The 16552-nt window shown below is 40.2% G+C and overlaps 1 protein-coding gene across 1 annotated transcript in view; it reads left to right on the forward strand.

The window, feature by feature from the left end:
• The first annotated feature begins 7643 nt into the window (after positions 1-7643).
• LOC139710863 (thrombospondin type-1 domain-containing protein 7A-like) overlaps positions 7644-16552 on the forward strand; it is a 40203-nt gene continuing 31294 nt past the window's right edge. The window contains exon 1 of the mRNA XM_071622786.1: positions 7644-7803. Within this exon, the coding sequence (XP_071478887.1) occupies positions 7644-7803 (160 nt within the window). The remainder of the gene's footprint in view (positions 7804-16552) is intronic.

The raw sequence follows: 16552 nt of genomic DNA on the forward strand, positions 1-16552 counted from the left end.
GGATAGGTACTTCAGAGAGTGAAAAAAATGTGTGTGATCTGAGGTCATACCTTGACCCAAAGGAATCATGACCTCTTGACCTGAAAGAGTCATGACCTCACGACCTCATCATCCCTTTTTCAACACAAGGCATTCTTTCTTTGTCATTCATTGTACAGGCTAATCAAGTGAAAGTATGACCAAATAACTACAATGATGTGTTTACAGGATGAACCATTCAAAATGACAACATTGTCTTTGATGATGATGTGTTCTATGTTAACTCTAAACTTGTTGAATAGGTGAACAACCAACTTAACTCAATTTCACTGCAAGACTTGATAATATCAAAATGCTTTCTCCATTTTCTGTGTGTGTGTCTATCTCTCATCTCCAGGGGGCGCTACGTGTGGAGAACCTCCGCCTGGTCAGAGTGTGACATCCTCCCAGGTTCTTCTGGTGGAGATAATCTTGAGGATGGTGATGACAACAGGGAGAGACGATCCTGTGGAGGTGGTCTGGCCACCAGGGAGGTGTTCTGCACCCATGTGAATGACACAGGTAAGGCACAAAGTTCACTCTTTAAAGTTCGTCGTCCACTGTGTGTGCTCGTGACCCATTCTTGACCTGGTGGCTGGGGGAGGTCAGAGTACATCACCATACAAAGTCAGCTAACTTAGAGAGGTCATTCTTCTGAAAGACTGAGGCCATGACCTGAAGGAGTCGTGACCTCATGATCTGATGTCATATCTTGACTCAAAGGAGTCATGACCTCTTGACCTGAAAGAGTCAAGACCTCTGACCTGAGGTCATACCTTGGCCTGAAAGAATCCTGACCTTATGACCTGCAGTCACACCTTGACCTGAAGGAGTCATGACCTGAGGTCACACCTTGACCTGAAGGAGTCATGACCTGAGGTCACACCTTGACCTTAAAGAATCATGACCTCACCCACACATTTGTGCTCTTCCTACTCCCTTTTATCAAGGCAATGTCACCACCAATACTAATATCTTCATGTTATCACAGAAATATATTTACCCCAGCTCTCTGTCACTAACTCTCTGTATTATTTCCAGAATTTCATCTGCATGCGCAGGTTCCGTGACATTTGCTCTTGAGACAATTGTTCCCATGAAATTTCTGCACGCTAAGCCAAACAGAAATTCTACCTACAAACATAACCCTAACCCTAGTCCTAATCTTCACATCAAATCAAATGTACAACCATACCACAACCTTGACTCTAACCCTAAGTCCTTGGAGAAAATAAGACTGGAGCAGTTGTCACAGGAGCAAATGCCGTGTCTTGTATCTAGTCTAGTCTAGCATCTAGTAGAGAATGAAATGGTCTCCCCAAATAAATTGCATGTGTGTGAATGTGTTTGGAATTTCTCTTTGTTCTTTTCCTTTGAGGTTTTGGATGTAGAAAACCCCTTTGTCCTCTGTCAACCTTTACATTGGAAAATCAATGTCTCCTGCTCATACCACTAACTATGGTATAGAGTAAAACAATGCCTTTACTAGTAAGCCACATATTTAGCCAGTTACACACACACACACACATACGAATCTTCAAATCATGTACTGTAAAACACGATATATTCGCAGCAAGAAATTTTCACAAATTGCCACCGGCATCCAATGCATATTGTGTAGAAAAGAACTTTCGCGTGCATTTTAATTTCCCGAATGTTGGTGCTCGCGAAATTCTCAAAATCAAAATGCACGTGAACATTCCTCGTTTTACAGGATGTGACTTCTACGTGGAGGGCTCCTAACATACCACCTCTTGTTTCTTATCTTGTTTGTTCTGCCTGTCTGTCCATATATCTGTCTGTCTGTCTGTCTGTCTGTATCTCTCTCCTTTTCTCTCTTTACTCATCCAATCTTCTTCCTATTTCCCCAATATTTACTGTTTCCAATATTTACCCTTGTTCCCTCCTATATCTTTGCCAACATGCAGCTATCTTGAGTTTAAATGCTTAATTTCTTCCTCCCTAAACTCCAGCCTCCATCTTTGAATTCATGAAAATAGCTTTCCAACTTTTTTTTTATTTCATACCTTATTACCTATTCTATATATTTCTATCTTGATTCTGTTACTGCTCTCTCACACTATTGTCTGTCTGTCTGTTTGTCGGCCTGTCTTTATGTCTTGTTTCCCAACCATGTCATTTTTCACACAAAATTAATTTCTTTAACATGTGGAAATGATGTTTGTCAGGGTGGTGATGAAACCTTTTTTTTTTTTTTTGGAAGGGGGGGGGGGCGGCTCATCCATTGCAGGTTCCTGAATATTTGATGCCAGAGAAAATATCGCAAACGGCGAATCAATTTTTTTTCCCTTTAATGTCGACAGTCCATTTCCACTTGACATTCAATCATAGTGAAATGCCAGCACGACATGAAAAATATGAAGATTGACATGCAAACAGACCAGTCTGAGATGTGGGCTTTTTAATCAAGTGCCCGTCACTCTGCTGGAAATTGCATTACCACACAATCGGAATTATGCATAATTTTTCTCTCTCCCTCCTCCCCACCCCTCCCCCCAACATGTTTCTCTGTGGCATTTTTACAGAGAAGTCATTTTCTACTCCTCTTTTCTCTTATTGTATCATGGGGAATATAGGATGACCTTGGAAGTCGCCACCAATGTGCCATATGCTTAATTATCCAATCCACCTATTCCCCTTTCACTTCATGCACTGGTTACCAAGTTCGTGGAAATGCATGTCACCGCCACCACTTGTTCACGCCACTGTTTTGCATTTCCAAAATGATTGTGCCATAAATCTCACCCATCGATGACCAAACCCCCAAACTATTCATCATGTTTTGTCTAGCTGCCCAGAGGTTGTGGGAGGCAGTAATTTCCTCTTGTTGAGATGGTAATTCTTGTGGCTCTGCATTATTTTTGCGGAGAAATATTAAACACTGCTTGACCTATGTTGTTAAACATGCGCTCATGTACCAAATATGATTTTATGTCATTCGCCGACCCCCATTTCCATTGAAAATTCACGGCATGTATAGCTTTCGGCGCAACATTGGCAGGGACAAAGGCACTATTGTAATTATGTATTCTGACACTGTTATCAGCCCTCAAGCACAACCCTCGGATTACGAAGACAAAAGCTCCTATAAGGGCAAAAATCACAGACTGGCATAAGATATACAAGATATTGAGCACACTTTGCAATTCCACTGTTTGGCTAATTGGCACTGTGCTTGAAGTTCTGTTCACCCAAATTTGTCTAATTTGCATAGTATTGCTGTTGGGGTGACAAATCCTCATTTCTCAAAAATGTCAAATGTTCAGGAGAGTGAAAAAAAAAAAAAACATGGCAGCCAAAGCACTATTACAAATGGGATTACTTTTTTTTTTTTTTTTTGGACATGCTGTGGTGGCTTCATTTTGGGGTACGACAACTAGAATATGGACGGAACATCACTTCACTAATTACCTGACAATCAATCCAAAAAAAAGTTGTTATCACCAAAATTTGAGATACAAGGTCTCTTTACCCCAGCGTCAATATGTGGTAAATATTCATAAACAGCCATGCTGCATAGTTATGCTGGTGAAGATTTTTTTACTAAACTTCACCCCTCTTCACCCCCACTTCTTTTTTTATTCCTTCTGGACAGTACAAGTATATGACTTATAAATAAGAACTCCTAGATGTCAGTATTTAGTCAATTTCTGCAGGGTTAACAAAGGCTTGAAAATGAAAACCCTGTGTGTGAAAATTCTAGTGCTCCCCCCCCCCCCCCAGCTTCAATGAAAAATCACATTCTGGAGACGTCATAGGAATGTTTCTTTCTGTGCAATGTGTTCTTCAGGAGAAATATAGTACACAAAGCTCTTTGCTTTCATATGAACAAAATAAAAAAAAGAACAGGATGAATCTAGACTGCTGCATGCTACCAGCTCTAGGGCTCTGCAGTAAATTCCCCCAGTCTCCCTTGAGTAGTGGCCAAACCTAGTGAGAAAATCACAGGCAAAGAGCGGTGGCAGTTCAAACAGATCTCGGCATGTGATTCAATATTGGAATGGATTAGGTCTTTAACGTGCCCTCTGAGATTGACGTGAATTAGTTTCGTTCGGCACCAGTATTTGCCGACAAATTTCAACGTGTTTGTGCTGGATTCCCGCGTGATGCTGCCGCAGGAAGTATTTGCCGGTGTTATGTGTGTGTCGTCGTTTGACATTTTCGTGGGGGAAAAGGTGTCAGACCAACATTCTTTTACCCAATGAAACTAAGCTAGTCTCATCCAAGGAGTCTTATTTCTGTAGTCTCTTGTTTCCCCCCGGCAACATCATAACATTGTGGACGATTCAAAGATGTCGCTGTTGCAAGAACGAAAGGAGGTATTAACGTGTAAATTTTGCCGAGTTTGACATTCCCCCCAAAATCATACAGTTGTACGTCAATATCATAAACACATATTGTACTTCACTTTATTAAATAAAATGTGTACATTTATGAATCAGCCAGAAAGATCAGTGCAGCTGTTGTACTGCCTTGTCCACCTACATGTAGGATCTTTACTTGTTGGGCGTTGTTTTTGGTAATGTTTAATGAGCACCTGGCGAGAGTAGGCCCTCACTCATTCAGATGATGAATCAGTGGCATGGCATCATAAACTTGCGTATTCATGATGATGTGAAGCTGATTCAGAGATCATGACTACTTTTGGCGTTAAATTTTTTCAACCATCAGGTTAAATTTTGCAGGCTTACCCCCCCCCCCCAAATCCGCATCGTGGACTCGAATGATTCAATTTAATGACTTAAGTGATTGACAATGGATTTTGAAGGTTTTGAGACATGGAGGCTAGCTTGCGTTTGTCTTTTTTACGTCAGACGTACTCACTGAAGATGAACCATATGGATGAGACAGTTTAACATGTTCAGCTAATTGAAATTCAGTGCTTTACAATAACAGCGTAAACCACACTCTGGTGTACATTGACTTGTGTGATGCCATACCGCCCTCATGGGAACTTTGATCTGGGTTGCCCGGCTTACGGCAGATTCCTGTCTCACGCGGCGAGATCTTTGACATTTCATTTTAGCCGGGCCGCGGAACAGTGTCAGAGCTCTTCTCCGCACACTTCAATACTTATATAGCCATATTTGCAGAGCAGCGGGAATAAACCGCTGTCAGATTTGCAGAAAGTTTTAAGCTTTGACTTGTTTTTCTTCTCAAGCAATACACACGGGGAGCACTCCCTTCCAGCCTAGCTTCCTTTGCCAGATTGTGAATACAAAGTGTCACAGTCGTTCACCAACCCACACACAGCCTAAAATGTGTAGACTACAGCTTAGCAGCTTCCCAAAAAGTGCAGGGGCTGGTCTCCATGGCGATGCGACGAAAGTTGGGATTTCTGTTTGGCCTGTGTTCCTTTGCTTCTTCTCTCTATTTCATTTTCTCCTTTCTCTCTCTCTCTTGCTCTCTCTTGCTCTCTCTTGCTCTCTCTAACTGTTTCTGTCTTACTCTCTCCCTCTTTTTTTTTTCTTCAATTTACTTTTTTTTTCTGTTTCTCTTACTCTCAAGCTCCTCATCCCACATCATGTATATCTTGTCCTCTCCTTAAAAATAGAACCTCAATCCTTCTCTCGGGATGGTGGGAGGGATCGTGGGGGGGGGGGGGGATAAGGTGTTGGGGGTGGGGTGTTGGGGGTGGGGACTAGAGGGCCAAGAAGTGTGATGTGCCACTTACCTGTGCTAATCAAGCTATGACAGAATCCAGTCCGGGCATCTGTGATTTTGACAGCAGGGAAGTACGTGTAAAATTGAAGTGCTCTGGTGCTCAGGTGTTTGTATGAGTTTGAGTTATTTACAGTGGCGTTGTTAAGCATGACAGCAGGTCATGTGTGGTATAATGGTGCACATGCGATGAAGAATTGAAACATCAGGGCCCCATTTCATAAAAAGTTGATATGATAGCCGCTCTTGCTGGAATGGCAATTATCATGGTAACGACAAGAATCCAGCTTCCTGATTGACTGTTGGTGTGGGAAGTTGCCATTCCAGCAAGAGTTGCTATCCTAACATCTTTTATGAAATGGGGCCCAGTTGGTTTCCAGGAATGTGCGACATCAGAGAGCAAATAATACAGACAAACGTGATGTTGATATCATTAGAGAGATTTCCATGGCCTATTGGATTCTTATCATGACATTCTCTTCAGGAGAAAGAGGATATTACATGCAGATCCACACTTTGGCTTGCACCTCACTTGGTGTAACATGGGATGGGATGGCTAGCCATGCCAACAAGGATCAGCAGAGCACAGGCACCCCTAATGTGTGTATGACACTGATTTCCCTTGAACTTTACTGCCAATACCATCACAAACCTCCATCAATGTTTAAGAACATAGATTTACCGGAAGAATAATATATAATACTCATATCATGATATTGATATCATTAATCATAATATTGATGCACATATTCCCTTTGATAACCAACAATTCAGAATTTATTTAACCCATTGAGGATGGGCAGATTTTGCTACAACACGCATTTCCCATTAACACTTGCCCAAGTATACTCGGGACTCGTCCTCAACGGGTTAACCTACTGTGAGTGCTGATGGCATTAAGCTGGAATTCCCTCTTTCCGTGAACACATACAGATTATTATCTTCATTTCAAAATCTTTATGCAAACATTGACAGTAAGGGCACCCCGGCAGATTGTCATCTGAGGAGCAGTTAGGCTTTTTAGTCAAGTCCATGAACACCTGGGCTTCTTATCTTAAGTGTATCAGCTAACACCAGTACAGGGATTAGATCCCTACAGACAATCAATCTAACAGTGACATCGGATATTAATTCATTTCATTTGATAATGAGACAATGAGACAGACCTCTTATATGAGTGTAAGGGAAACAATCATTTTGACGCCTTCGGAGGTAAGCGCTTGGCAGCTACTGAGAAGCTATAACACAGATTGATTGAAGAATTGTTCTGACTAATGGGGATTTGACAGAAATCAGCCAGAAAAAGAAAAGATCAGAGCATACTCATTTAATTTATCTCATTTCATAATTACATCTGCAGCAAGGATTAGCATTATATTATCTTATTTACAGCACATTTGAATGATTAAGATAAGAAGACTTAGACAAAAGGGAAAGGGAAAATAATATTTTCTAGTCTTTATTTTATGTTCTTGTAAAGAGGATCGTTTTTCTTTCTGCTTTTACTATTATTACCAAAATTACAGTAAGTTCAGAATAGCAGTCAACATGAATTAGTGAAATATTGAGGTACTGTATAAGCTGTTATTTTCTTTAGGGTTTAATTTTCGTGAATTTCGCGAATCATGGTTGGATCACAAATTTAACAACACGCAAAAATGTCATGCGCTGGGGGAATAGTGCATTTACTATAGTGTCCGTGTCAATTCGTGAAAACAGCATCTCGCGAAAATATCTGTGACCTCCTCAATCGCAAAAATATCTGTGCGCGAAAATAATAGCTAGTACAGTATATTACTAGTGTCTGTTGCAAATGATCAAACCAAGTTCAATCATGAATACATATTTTTCTTTGCATGCAACTGACAAAACTGCTCAAATGTGACTTTTCTCTCAATTCTCATTCTCATTCTTGTTCTCTCTCTTCCATTCTCACAGCCTTCATGCCTCTGCCAGATGAGCTGTGCGATCCAAGCCTGTGGCCGGGCACCACAACACACTGCCACATACCATGCCCCAAGTCCTGCCAGGTCGGGCCCTGGACCGGATGGGGCCCGTGCATCTCCCGCGATTGTGAAGTCCCGGGGACGAAGAAAGCTAAAGGTGAGTGGGTTAAGGGCCAAAACTTATCCTGGGAGTACATGCAGTGATTGATACTTCTGTGCCCCACTCCATTTTCTTGTCATGGGGCGTGATCTGGTCTGGCAATTAATCGGTCCCTTCATCTGCCAAGGAATACAGCTTTGTTATAAATTCAGCAAATTGGATCAGATAATGTTCCAACATGTTGCTATCCCGATAAAACACAGTCACACAGCCAAAATGTCGATCCAGAGGGCTAATAATTTGCTCGGCTCTTCTGAATACTCAATCAAGAAAGAATGCAAACAGCTGGTGTTTATAGGACCACTGCACATTGTGCATTCACCTTTCCCTCCTTCACAAAAAAACAAACAAACAAATGAAATGTATTAATGATCAACAGTCTTATACAGTCCTATTATCCATCATTGATAAAAAGAGATTATGTAGGATGTTTTTATTCTCTGAAAGTTGGAAATACATGTTGTTAAAGTTGTGGCTGTCAGGTGCAATATCCACAATTGAAAAATCTTCTTTTATCAGAGACATGCAGGCACACACACACACACACACACACACACACACACACACACACGCACACAAATAATTTAACTCATCAGTTATCTAGAAGAATGCAATGTAGAGTACTGAGAGGACATTTGCATCTTTCAGCATTTCCAGGAAGGATGAGGCACTGGAATTTAGCTCCTTACCATACCTGTGGATGACTAGACCCTCCCAGTTACCCATTATTAGGGCAAAAGTCACATCAAGCTAACAACAGGTATCACAGCCAATGTGTCGGATCACTCGTAAATGGCCGGGTCTTCTTTGAGTATGTGCACGAAACATCGACAAAGCATCGATAGAGCCATTTATCGCCCACAACTAGTCTAGACTGCTCTCTTATGAAGATGTGGAAGAACTAAACATCTGAAGTACTTGATTCTCTCAGCCCCTCCTTCCTCCCCCACCCCCCCCCCCACTTCACCCCACCCCTGCCACCACCGCTACTACCATCAAATTGGCGAGATCCGTCTCAACTGGTGCAATTTACTCAGTGGGGTTTGTTAGTGGGTGTCACTTTCGCTGCATTGACCCCGGAAAGTGACTCACGCTTGAGACAACTCGCAGACACATACCGTCCCTCAGTGTGATGGATGGATCCGCCGCGACATCTGATACGGTCGGTAAAGACCGCTTTCTCAACAGACAAAATAACGGGGGGAGCAAAAGACACCCCAATCAAGTCAGCTTTTTTCTATAATTTTTTTTTTTGTTGCTATCCTCTCCCATTATAACACATACCTGTTGGTTTTCTTTATATCCCTCTCCTCTCGTGCACCTTCACATACCTCAGGCGCGACATCTTTTCCACTAAAAGGGATGATTAGTTTGTTTACCAAGATATACTCAGCCTTCAGGGGCCATGTACGACGACACCAACATTCGTGAGAGTGCAGAGTAAAACGAGCGACAGAAACTCGAGGCTGACTGCTCGGGTTTTAATAATGTAGTGACATCGTAATGTATATATACATCTTTCTCTTTTTTTTCTAAGAGTTCATTCTCCACTCATATCGAATGCTCAAAATGTTTAGAATGGTAATGATTGGCCCAGACTTTTGTCCCTTCAAGGAAACGGTAATCCCGAATAATGGCATTCTTGGTAGAGATGTTGGTAAGGGTGTATTTAGCAAAAGTGAATCACACAGCTTCAGGTTTCTTTCCCTATGGAGAGGGTCATTTCTGTACTCTACTGAGGGGGTGGATGAGCCTTCAATGATTGCTAGAGAGCTTTTTTTTTTTTTTTGAAAAGTGCAGGGTCAACTCATTTTTTTAACATTCTGAGAAAGGTTATTCATCATGAATTGTTTGGTTTCCTTCATCCTATGAACAGCCACATTTTTATCCTTGTCCAAAACAGAGGATTCATATAATTCAATGGGCTTTTAGAGGAAGAAAATCTCTATATGATTTTGTGAAGTAGATCTATAAATGTACTTTCTTTATATTATTTACTTTTTATTTCATAATGCATGAATATCAGTTTATCTGTTTTTTTTTTAATATAAAAAAGTGCATGTGTTAGGTTTGGCAAGATTAATTGTTTTACCCAAAGTGTGTGTGTGGGTGGTGTGTGTTGTTTGTGTATGTGTGTGCACATACCTATTGTACCTTATAGTGGTCAGTAAAGATAGCTTAATCAGGTCATGTGAATCTCTGTATACACAGATTTTGAAGAACAGATGACATTGTATGCTTTAATCTAGAGAAATATTTGGTATCCACTCTTGCATAGATACTTACAGTAAGATTACTACTGACTTGAATAGTGCAAAGTGCACTTTTGATGGCTTTTTTTTTTTTTTTGGGGGGGGGGGGGGGTATTCCTATCTCATTAAAGGAATACCAGTCTTCCAGACACAAGTACAAACCAAAACCTAAGATGAGGAAGGAATGAACAGAAAGATGCTGAAAATCATATCTAGGTAAATGATGGCTGGCGATAAGAAAGTTACTCTCTCGAAGTGTCAGTTTGATGGCTGCCGTGGCTTCCAGACGGCCAGTGATTCATGGCGCTGTCACTTTTCCTTCAGACGTCGCTGCGAGTGTGATGAATGGGGCGCAGCGCCATCTGTGATGCTATGTCCACAGTGGAGTGGTTTATGATTAACCCCCCTTTGCTTGGTAGACCTCCTCAAGAAATCAGGTTCACCTGAACACAAAGGAAAGGTGAGAGGAAGGAGATAAATGGAGGGGGAGAAAGAGATGTGGTAGTATTTTTTTTTTGGGGGGGGGGGTTGGGTAGGGAAGAACGGGACGGAAAGCAATAAAGGAAAAGAGAGTGTTGGACAGAGAAAAGAGGTCAGTTAAGAGGTCCTGGTTAGTGTTGGAGGAAATGATGAAAAGTAGTGGAGAAGAAATCATCAGAGAGGGCAAAAGAAATGAAGAAACTGGTAGAATGAAGATATGAAGAGATCTAGGTCTGAGATTTCCATCAAATGAATCTTGAAATGACGAGTAAGAAAGCGATAAATGGATAAAAGGCTCTCAGGAATGGCATATACAGTAGAAGGCGGCGGTACAGATCAAAAATTGTGGTGGGAGATGGAGGTGTGTGCGTGTGTGTTTGTCTGTTGAATGTGTATGTGTGTTTTCATTCCTTAGAGGGCATTGGGGAGATGGGAAAAAAGTTTATATATACCTCTATGTCTCTTTTATGTGCAATTATGCAGGAGAGAGAGAGAGAGCGAGTGTGTGTGTGTATGTGTTTGTGTGTGTGTGTGTGTGTGTGTGTGTGTGTACATTTGCATGTATACCAATCATTGGGAGCAGAGAGAAAAAGAGAGCAAACAAAATGACACACTCTTTGACCAACCAACAGAATGTCAGAACGAGACAAATTTGGTGTGACAGGAATAGACAATGGGCTGAAAGTGATGAATGGGGTCCTAGAAGGAGGAGGAGGGGATAAAGGGAGTAAGGGACAGAGATGGGGTGAGGAGGGGGGGGGGGGGGCAGGGAAAAGGCAAGAGCACAAAAAGCTTCAAGAAGTTTGGGAGAGCACAGCTGAGTAACCAAGTGAGTGTGTGAGTGGGACCAGGTGATATACGAGGTAAAAGAACTTCTTGTTGGGGGTGCATCAAGAACTCTGTAATGAAGTATTCAAGGGGGAGATGTTGTATGCATGTGATCTGCATGTGGCTGGTATGTTAGGTTGCTTACGTCCGTATCAGCATTATACCCATGAAATATTGAATGGTGGGTCACATACGTTGTTATGTGAAACCGATGAGTCACGCAATCGTACTATATGAACTATAGTACTATTTTGTCACCCAAAGTGAATGATTAATTCCTCATATGCAGATTAACAGGAGGAGAAACATTTAGGAAATGGTACTTTTACATCAGAAACTTGGAAATGATCTTAGAAATGTTATTACCGCCAGACACCATTTGGAGTTATTGTTATTATGTATTCATAGTGTTGCTGCCATATGTTTTCTGTCAGTATCAGGGGCCACAGAAAGTTTTTTAAGATGAGGGGGCTGTGAATCAGGGGGAGAAGGAGGTTACCGCAACCCCTGAGTGTGGCTGCGTCAAAAGAGGAGGCAATATCAAGTAAAAATCCCAAGGAATATAACATTGGGTCTGATGTCTGGTCTGGTGTATCTTAGTATATGCCAGGAATTGACATGAATTGACATGTTGATATCCGAGCACTGATTTACTCTGTATACGTCACTGAGCAATTCTGGAAGTGATTAACAAATTGTGATCATAAAGTCAGCGGATCATTCAACAATGCGCCATCTCCCATCCAAAAGCCAAAGTTCGTAGCACGTGTTCGAGTTCATTAAGCACATACGTACACGGAGATGCAGCCTGCATTAACTCTCATCAACAAACCCAATCTTGAGCAGAATAACATCAACTCTGGGTAGTCAAGCCCTGTGGCAATAACATCCTCTAATTCTCAATTACCACTGGATAAAGTGCCTGCTGAAGTCTGGTCTTCCGAAGCAAACAAACAGGTATGAAGACACAAAAAGGGTCGCCAGCTCATTGATCAGCTGCGTGGGTGTGAACGATGTGCGACATTGAAGCTATCAACTTCGACGCTATCAAGTCGGGATTGCAACCTGCGGTAACAACATGAAGAGGCTGAATGAGAGAGAGCGTCAAATGAAAATAACTTACTTCACCCTTCTTTGTTATACAATCATCGCACTTTCTGAAGAGATAGATTAAAGGTGCTGTATGAGGGCATTTCCTTTCTGAGAAATCTGAGCTGCATGGAGACCTATATAATTATGCTACCTAGTAGCAGTATCTCTGATATAGCATAGAAAAATAATGCTGTGAGCAAATTGCAGCTAAAAATTATTGCTAAAGCTTCAACAACTTAATTTGCCCTACTCAAGAGAGAGTAATTCAGAATTAATGTGGTGTATTTTTTTTTCATATATGTTGTATAGTGGTAACATCATTTTCGTGACTTTGTTTACATGAGTATTTTTTAATTGGGTTGAACATCTTTATACAGCACAGCCAGCAGCTGCATTTTGTCCATTTGAAATTGCAGCACCACAATATATGAAAGAATATGTTTAATTCATTAGGAACAAAGGAATTTCAGAATGGATTGAGTTATTAGAAAGACTACAATGGAACTTTGTCAAATCAGATGTATCTAAATTCAATATCTAGATATCTAGATATAGATTTAGATAGACAGATAGAGAAATAGATAAATATGATATATATGATATATATATGTATACATATATAATATAGGCATGTTATTGAAAAAAAGAAAGATAATACAATATAATATAATATAATATAATATAACATAATATAATATAATATATTATATTGTATTGTATTGTGTTATATTATGTTATATTGTATTATATTGTGTTATATCATATTATATCTTATTATATTATATTATATTATATTATATTATATTATATTATATTATATTGTATTATATTATATTATATTATATTATATTATATTATATTATATTATATTATATTATATTATATTATATTATATTATATTATATTATATTATATTATATTATATTATATCATATTATATTATATTGTATTATATTATATTATATTATATTATCTTTCTTTTTTTCAATAACATGCCTGTGTCAAGTGGTGGAATACAGAATTAAGAATGAAAAATTCACATGAATAGAATACCAGACTAGAGATGAATATGTTAAGGAAATGTTTGCTGGTTATCCATTAACTTTCCCCGTCTTTGTCAAAGCACCATACTATCAAACGTGCATCATCATGATCAATCAAAAGAAATATATAAAACAGCTCTTTGGCAATGTCGCATACCAACTTCATGCTGAGTGAAACTCTTGGTGTGCGTAGTACTCTACTCACTGTTCTGACAGCAGTCATGTTTTCTTTGTCTCAGTTTTTTTTTTTTGTCTTTCCAAAGTATCTGTCGAAATGAAACAGCTGTAGCCCCTCTGAGCTGTCACATTTTCAAGACAGAATTAATTAAGTCCTGTCAATGAATGATCAGCCATACCTATTGTGGACGCTCATGGGCATATCATTCTACCATTCACGAGGCTGATCCTGCCAAGAATAGGGCAATATAAACACGGTTCTTGGCACTTACAATGATATTGACAGGATTTGAGAAAGGAAAGGGGGAGAAAATGGATTAGAATGTTAAAAAAAAAGTCATCTGTCCTCAAGTTTCATTTGTTTCACACTGTAAGGCATGATATTTCTCGTGCCTAGATTGCCATAGTTTTGTAGATGTTTATCAAAGGCTTGGTAAAAATTTTGTGATACGGCGTCTCCCCACTTGTCTGTAGTGTTGAAAAAAAAAAAAAAACAGCACCTAGATGAATACATGAGGTACAAAAAGAGGGAATAGAGTAGCAACCAATACTTTTACTTCTTTACACCATCTGACTCTCACTCCAAGAACAAACTGTCATGGTGATTACTTTGATATCGAGGAGCAGCTCATCATTTTCTTCCCTGAAATATGGAAAAATGAAACCGGCGGGTAATTACTTCTTGATGCGGGGGCCCCGGATTTTGCACGCAAGCCTAGTGTTCCGGGGTGTGTATATGGAAAGGCCGGGCCTCGAGAGTTGTGCTGTTTTTCGATCTCCCGACAACGACGACGGTTCACTGTCATCTAAATGCGCTTTTCCGCCCCATCGTCCTTCCATCACGCTCTCCTTGTCTGCGTTTTTCCTGGCTGGAGATTATATAATGCGTGACATTTCGAGGTAATGATGCCTCGCCGTGGATGGCCCATCAAAGGGGTACCCCCTTGCACGGCAGGGGTTTCTTCTCTCCCCGTATCTTTTCTCTCTTTGGGTTTAGGGGGGTATAAAGATGAGAGTGGATCGAGGATGAGAATAATAATCGAGAGAATGGATGCAATGAGTAAAAAAAAAAATCATATCCAAAACCAAACTTCTGCACCTCATAATGGAAGAAAGTATCTGTGGAATTAGTCTGTGTCAGCCAGGCACGGGGTTGTCTCACAAACTGCAAAATGTCTCAGCTATGTTGGTTTCGTGAATGGGATACATGTCACTTAAAAACTAAAAGTCTGAAAATGTGAAGATGGGTAATAACCTGTATCAATGAAAGAAAAAATCAATTGCTATACTGTATCAGCAGGTTTGTTTTCTCTTAAACACATAGAGCTGAGTGCAAGAAATAACAGATATGTGCATGAACATCAGGTATATTGATAGTAGAGATTGATTGCACTTGGAAATCAATATTTTCTCTTCTTATTTGTTATTCTGTACGAGGAGAAGATGTGCATGAAAGTTTTCTTTTCTTTTTTTTTCTTTTTTTGGCCTTCAAAGAGACAGTCTGCATATTTGGGATTTTTTCTGTACATTTCATCGCCAGCTCTCACATTCTTGGGTGTAAAGTGCTACCCTTGTGAGTTTGCACAACAAAGTGTTTTGACCGACATTAAACAAGCGCGTTAGGCAGTTGGGAAGGCGGGGTGGCTGTGCCGTTGTTTATGTGCAGTGCATGGCTTTGGGAAGAGGAGACAAAGTCGACGATTTTTCAGAGCTGTCTGTCTTCGAGAAAACACCTCTGAGCACAGAGACGGGTAATGTTTGATATTTGTCCATTTTTAGGGTGACTTGCCCGTGTTTGTTTTGCAAAGCATTTTTTTTTCCAGTTTAGTTTAAATGATGATGCCGTGGGGAAGAGATTGGATGGTCCTGAGAACTTCCAAAAAAGTTAGGCCAGCTGAAAAGAAAACAAGACTTAAACCGATGAGACATCAAAAGGGAGATACAGGAGGAAGATACTCACAATTTTGACAGCACTCTAAATTATTCTAATCCAATGGTTACAAAACCAAACAGATATGTCTTGAAATAAGGATGATAAAGAAACCACACATTTATGAATGCTTACCTGACAAGCAGGATCAATAACAATGTATATTTGCATTTTGATGAGGTTAATTAGTTTGATGGTTGAAAATCTACCTTCTCCACACTAGCTGAAGCAAAAATGAATCAGATATTAAACAATTTCTGGCATATTGGTAACAAGAAATAGACATTTCACAAAATTTCACAAAATCGAATAAATTTGCCGTCATTTTTTAGTCAAGTAGCCACTACACATGCAAGAAAATGTCTTCAGTGGTGTAGTTCCTGCACTAGCACTGGTTGCATTAGTGTATTTTCCTTTCACTTTTAGATTGCTTTTCAATCCCAGGAATTATACAATTACCAGATGCCTATTCATCCTGTAAAGACTACAGTTTCCCCATGATCCTCTGTAACACAGCTTGACTGCGAGAGAAATAATGGTTTAGATTTGGACCATGCATGTCCAGCATGTAATGTTGTTGGAAAAGGCATAGAAATTAGAGCAAAAAAAAAAAGACAACTTTCACGGAAATGGGAATTTCAGGTCAGGAGCTAACACTGGGTACATATGGTGTGTGCATGGGCTGTCTGCCTTTGAATGGAATCAGTGATCTTAACTTTAAGGCAACCTGGTCTTATTCTCGTCACGTCTGTGAGCTTAATGGCTACCTCGTGCCGTCAGTCTCCGCACCGTCGTTAACATCAGGATTCCGCGCATGTGCGGATGAAGGCCTGAGAGGTTCTATCCAACGAGATAAAAAATAAAAATAACGTGAGGGGAGAAGAAAAAAAGAGAGAACATCCCCCACCTACACACTAGTGGTCCCATCTATAGAGAGATGTGTT

Source organism: Diadema antillarum, unplaced genomic scaffold, assembly GCF_040938485.1.
Source record: "Diadema antillarum isolate AM-2024a unplaced genomic scaffold, OU_Dant_1.0 seq00001580_RagTag, whole genome shotgun sequence".
Taxonomy (NCBI): domain Eukaryota; kingdom Metazoa; phylum Echinodermata; class Echinoidea; order Diadematoida; family Diadematidae; genus Diadema; species Diadema antillarum.